We start from the raw sequence: 6,351 nt of genomic DNA, 5'->3' as shown, positions 1-6,351 counted from the left end.
CATTTGGATTCTTCTGAATTTATCCTAAGGCTTCCCTGTATAGCACCCAAATCAAGAAATTATCCTACCACTGCCTGAGCCTTCTCTAATCACACAAATCTTAGAATAATGAGATCTCCAAGCTAGAAGAAACCTTAGAAATCAAATATTCCAACCCAAGATCAGCCAGTAGGCCAATAAAAGTGATGATTTCCTCAATACCACGCAGCTAGTTAACAGCAGTATCAAATCTTTCTCCCTGCCTCCTCCCCATAATGCAACTTGCTTATGTATTTTTTAAAGGGTAAGATTTATGGCATAATCCTTGTGGCTTCCAGCTTGTTCTGAGTTAGGTAATTCCAAAGAAACACTCAGCTACTAAGACTGTTTCATCCTCTAGTAAAACGGAACCCAGCTAAAAACATTCTCTTGGCCTCTTCCATTAGAGTTGGGCCCCATCACTTTCTCATAACTGTGCCCACAGGAATGTTGCTCTTTTTAAGAAGCATTAGTCATTTTTTTTTCAAAGATTCTTTTAGAGAGAGAGAGAGAGAGCATGTCCACACACACACAGCAGGGAGGGGCAGAAGGAGAGGGGGTGAATCCCAAGCAGACTCCGGACTGAGTGGGGAGCCTGTCGTGGGGCTGGAACCCACAACCCTGAGATCACAACCCTAGCTGAAACCAAGAATCAGGTGCTAAACTGACTGCGCCACCTGGATGCCCCACTAGCATGTTTCCATATAGTGCTAAACATAAAGTGTGACATTAAGCTTGATTTATTTTCCTCAAGGACAGAAATACAATTACTTAAAGAATTTCAATAATTTCTAAATTTAGGCAGTTGAAGAATACATTGAATCTTGGGGTTATGATTTCATGTGACAAGTAAAGTTCAAATACCTCTTTCAATAAGAAAAAGACATTTTTTACATAAGGTTAAGTGTGTTTCTGAATTCACAAAGAACCAGCAATTGACTAATACAAAAGAATTATGTTATTGCTTAAAAGGCAAACATAAACTTATCTCCAGCAGAAGAGAACAATCACATTAATTGAGCCTGGAGGTATTGTGGCATTGTCAAGAATCATCATCTGTTAAAATGAGGGCTTCATTTTTAATATGACAAAATATGATGATGGGGCTGACTCCCTGATATTAATCCAAGCTTTGCAAAACCCAAACATGTGATCCTTAGGAAATTCAACTCTTGTGCTGTATTTATTATACCTAAAATTGTATAGTCAAGGTAGAAATGGCTTATATGAATAATTAATTTGGACTAAACACTGTAAACTCATGAGTTTGCCTTTGTTCTACCCTATAAAGATTAGTGGACCTGCAGTGAATTCTAATAGATGTGTTTACTTCTTCCTGGCTTTCTTCATTTTAACATACCAAATAGTTACAGACATTTATGATAACCTGTTATAGCTGCATCAAATATAATCACTCTAAGAAAAGGGGAAAGGGAAAATTTTTTTCTTTGACTTTAGTTTCAAATTGTGACACAGTTTGTGCTATAAAGGTGATTTTTGAAAGATTTTATTTATTCATGAGAGACACAGAGAGAGGCAGAGACAAGGCAGAGGGAGAAGCAGGTTCCCTGAGGGGAGCCTGATGTAGGGCTCGATCCCAGGACCCCGGGATCACAACCTGAGCCAAAGGTAGACGCTCAACTATCTAAATGGCTAAAAGGTGATTTCTAAATCTCTTACTCACATGTCTTTCACCTACGCAAGGTTTTTTAAAATCCATTTGAAGAACATTATTAAATTTGTATTTTCAGATTCATTTACGAGCATTGCTCTAGTAAGATGAAGCTCATGCATCTGTAAGCCAAAGACCACTTTGGAAACAAAGGAAACACACTGCATTTCCAAGTGACTGCCCTTTCTAAAACCCAAGCGGAAAGTGTCACACAGTGGGATGAGCCAGGGCCAAGAGCTGCTTCCAGGTCTTGCAAGAGCGTTTCTGGCAACCTGAAATATTGACAGAGAAGTTGCTGGGTCCCCGTATTCTTTCAGTAAGCCTCCACTTGGCAGGCATATTTTAATTAAGTAGATGGTTTAAAAATTAAACATGCCGGCCACAAAAATGTCCCAACTCTAACAGATTTGCAGGTCTGATGTTAGTACATCAAGTCCCTCCCTCCCCACCCAGCATTTACTAATAAAGAAGCAAAAATACGTCTTTTGGGAGTGCCACCTTACATCTGTTAGAGGCTCTTGGGGCGTCACTGCAGAGGGTAGGGGCCTAGCTTTGGATCTGAACCACTGAGATGCGGGTTCCTACTCTACCGTCTACTTGTGGCATAATCTTAATAAATTCTTTAACCTCTCAGAGTTTCCTCACGTGTATAATCGGGAAAATTGCACTTCCACACTGAGCTGCCGGGAGAACTAGGAACAAACCTTGCACAGGGCTGGGCACACGCAGGACGCTCTCAACAGCAGCTCCCGAGTATGCACGTGGTAGTTCTTTTTTTACCTTCACAGGCAGGATCTTCCCAAACAGCAGGGCCGTAGCACCCCAGACCCTTCCTTGTGGCCTCCTCCAGCTAGTTCTCCAGGGTGGATGGCTTTGCCCCCAAGGGCACAAGCGACACTGTCTGTGGATGTCTCTGGGTGCTAACAACTGAGGGGGGACAGGGAGAGATGCTCCCGGCATCTCAGTGGGGAGGGCCAGGGATGCTGCTGAATACTCTAGCATGCCCAGAACAGCTCTCCCTACCCCCACAAGGAATCATCCAGCCCAAAACGGCAATCTGCGCTGAGGTTAAGAAACCCCAGCCTACACAATAAGCATAATAAATTTTAGAGGCAGGGGAACCATAGCAACAGTCAGAATATTCATCATAAATTTCAAACTATCCATGAAGGGAATAAAGGACAGTCTTAGAAATAAGCATAAAATAAGCACAAAAAAAAAACTATTGAACAAGCTGCCTTGTAGGTGGGTGTGGGTGGGTGTGTTTGTGATTTATTTTGAGTTTGTCTTTTTTTTTTTCTTAACAGTACAGCCATTCTTGCTTCAGATATATACATATATATAGTGTCTGATGAAGTCAATGTTGTGCACCACCAATCTGGAATAAATGGTGACTTGCCCTGCACAAAGGGCTTTCAGTGATTCCATAAATCTTCAATCCCATGAATTAAAGACCTTAATATGGGCGTGTACATATCTAAAACCTGATCAGACTGGACACATAAAATTAGTACACTTCATACTTAACCATATAAGAAGGTTTAATGTATAAAAAGGCTTATTGTACATACTTCGGTGTATAAAATTTTAATTAAAAAAATAAAGAAGAGAAACCGATATAATCCAAGCAGGAACTGGGCTAAAGTTAACTTTGTTTTGGAGGCGACACCATGCAAACTAAGCATTAAACCCCGTCAGAGTTTTTCGTGGACCCTTTGTGCTTTTGAGATACCTATGCACATGGAGAGCCACTTAACTGCTACTTTAAATCACACTTGTTCAAGCTGGTCCTCCCACCTCAATGACTTTTATTAGCGTCCTGTGAGTTTTAAAATAAAAAGCTCATTCATATTTTTAAGAATTCAGAAAGTCTTGTTCCCTTTTGAACTGAAGTTAGTTAAGATCATCTAACTCGAATATTATTTTGGTTTCTCACTTGAGGAATTTTGGTATTTTCAAACCACTGCAAGAAACAAAAAGCCAACTCGGAATGTCTGGGATGGAAGGAAATAAAAAAAGGGAAGAAGGAATAAAGTCCAGTTGCAATCAGTGGTGTACTCTCTCCCCAGATCTCTTGAGCAAACAATGTATATATAGTTTTCCTGTTCTCCCATGATGTAAAAAAAATGCCAGAAAATATACCTGATGTATAATAAGGTAACAATTTGGTTTGCTTTTATGCTATTTAATTAACTTACTTGAAATAGAATTTTTGAAAATCATTTGTGGGGGTAAATGTCTAATCCCGTAAATAAAAATGATGGAGATCATTTGAACTACCGAGAACCTACATTTACGGTTTAATTTTTAAAAACGCAGACAGGATTGGCATTACTGAAACACAGTGTAAGCATCCCAGGAACGAGACAGACTTTGGCTCTCAGGCCGCGGTCTTAGAACAAATGCCAACTGGCCGCAGAGGAAAATTCACTTAATCTTTGACATAATGTATTAGAGAGAGAGAGATTTGACAGCATAGGCAAGGCGGTGGTTGAGAAACCAGGTCTGAAGTCAGAAGAGGCACCAGTGAAGACACCCACATTTGCCTGTGCTTAGTTTCCTAGGAACAGAAGGGGATGTAGGTCTGAAAAGAATCTGAGTTGACGTCCTTGATAGTCTAGTCTTTTAAACTCAGTGACAGAATTTGGTGTGTCTAAGTCCCCAGAAACCAGAATCAGGGGCGCTTGCGAAGCCACAGCGTGGCCTCAGCAAAGGCTAAGGAGGAATGTCTGAAATCCACAGGGTCGTAAAGAATGGAACTGAGCAGGTGAACAAGGAAACCCTTGACAAGGAGAGTGACAGTCTAAGGGAAGGTCCTATTTTAAACAGTAAGCTACAAACTTAAGACTCTCATCAGCCCAGCAAAAACGGAAAATGGATGTAATTTCTTTTTCATGTTGGTGAAATTTTTCACGGATTTTAGATACATACTGAATTTTAGGGAAAACAGGTAAGTGGGAGGGTTATCTTCCAAGTTAAACAAAGGAGGACGAGCATCCCCGCTGTGTCGGAGGCAAAGAGAAGGCCTGGGATTCGGGCAGATGGAGGTTGGCTCCTGGGGCCCTCCTGCGTCCATCCCTTCCACAAGTGCTCACTAGGCCCCTCCCACGGGGCAGGTGCCAGGCTATTCGCACTACAAAGGCAATAACACGGTCCCCACCTGGAGCTGGTAACAGGCTAGCGGGAGACTGAACAAGTGCAGGGATAATTAGAAAGCCGGACGTGCCTTATTCTCCAATTGTTTCCTTGAGGTCTGGATGACATCCTGCATCCTAGTTCCATCTTGTATTTACCCAACTCAGAGTATAACAGCTACTTGCGTTGAAAATGTCTTTCTTCAGGAAGAGCTGGGGTTTAGATAAATCTTTGTAACTATGAAAAAGTCTGAAACCCTTTAGTTCTAATTCTTTGAGGAGGCTGTACCAGAACCGCACGACACTGCTGTCACCGCCACTGACCTCAAACCCGGGCCAGTGGAGATGAATCTCAAAGGTGAGCTGTCCAATTTGTTCAAGGACATCTTCCAGAATGAGATTTTCTAAAACTTTCCATTCTGCGCTTTCCAGATCTGCTTTGAGAACATCAATCTGTAACAAAATGATGAAATGAGATTAGCAGATTCAATAAATGTTGTTAAAAATACCGTCTTGACATCAGGAACATCACTGTGTAACTACCTCCTACGAAAGCAGCATGTTTCAAATTTTAGGGTTAGAGGTCTTTTTCAATGGCCACTAATGCCATGAGTTTCTAACCTCACTCCACACCATATGTTAACACACAAATAAGGAAATGCCAGTCGGAAATCATAATGGAACCTCCTCCTTTCTGGCCAGGGGGTACAGATGCCTGAGACAGAGATGCTGGAACATGTGTTTCACAGAGCTGCGTGCCCACAGCCTCTCCCCAGAAACCTAGACACTGGTCACAGGAACCCAGCCATGTCAGGACAGAATGGTGGCCCCAGGGAGGGACAGAGGGCCACACTGCCTGCTGGGACCACCTCAAAACCTCACCCCCTTCCAACTTCTCAGGACTGGATGCCAGGGAGAGGTCTCAGGTGTCTGAATATGAGACTTGTAAAAAGAAGAAAAACTATTATTATCCTGTGAATTATTTTAAAACTATGCACCAGCACAGCATTTTAAAGTTGGGGAGGGGGAGGCAACACCATTCTCTGTTCATTTAATGAACGGAAGTTCACATTCCAGGTGAGATGAAATATAGGGAGAAGGGTAGGATAGGAGAGGTTTTGCAATTAATTAAGTTATGAGAATCAGCTCATTTTTGCTGGCTTTGCTATAGAATCACAGAACCCCAAAGCCTTCAGGAAGCGATGAAAGCTAATTACTTACTGGGCCCTTGCTTAGATGTGCCTGGCACGATGCGAAGTGCTTCGCTTGCAATATCCGTTTATTCCTCTCAATGATTCTGCAAGGGTGATTCTGTCACTATCCCTGTTTGAAGTTTGGGAAGTCAGATTCAGAGAGTAAGCCATCCCCAGTCACTGAGCTGGAGAGGCAGGGGTGACACGCAAACTGAGTCTGTCTACGTGGGCCCTGGTTTTAACCACTGTACCATGATGACTCTGCATAAACCACAAGAGGAAAAATGGCCCCTCTGATTCCCTAAAAGGCTTTTGGTTTGGAAAATAAGGTGCT

General features: G+C 42.2%; 1 protein-coding gene across 5 annotated transcripts in view; it reads right to left on the bottom strand.

Annotated features, from left to right (window-relative positions):
• Window positions 1-3,213: 3,213 nt before the first annotated feature.
• The window catches only part of METTL24 (methyltransferase like 24), a 147,879-nt gene continuing 144,741 nt past the window's right edge, over window positions 3,214-6,351 (bottom strand). For all 5 annotated transcript variants that reach the window (XM_072831781.1, XM_072831782.1, XM_072831780.1 and 2 more), the window contains one exon: window positions 3,214-5,277. In XM_072831781.1, the coding sequence (XP_072687882.1) occupies window positions 4,963-5,277 (315 nt within the window). In that variant the 3' untranslated portion in view covers window positions 3,214-4,962. The remainder of the gene's footprint in view (window positions 5,278-6,351) is intronic.

This window comes from Canis lupus, chromosome 7 (assembly GCF_048164855.1).
Source record: "Canis lupus baileyi chromosome 7, mCanLup2.hap1, whole genome shotgun sequence".
Taxonomy (NCBI): domain Eukaryota; kingdom Metazoa; phylum Chordata; class Mammalia; order Carnivora; family Canidae; genus Canis; species Canis lupus.
Note: the sequence above shows the minus strand (reverse complement) of the source record. Positions and strands in the feature narration are given on the sequence as shown.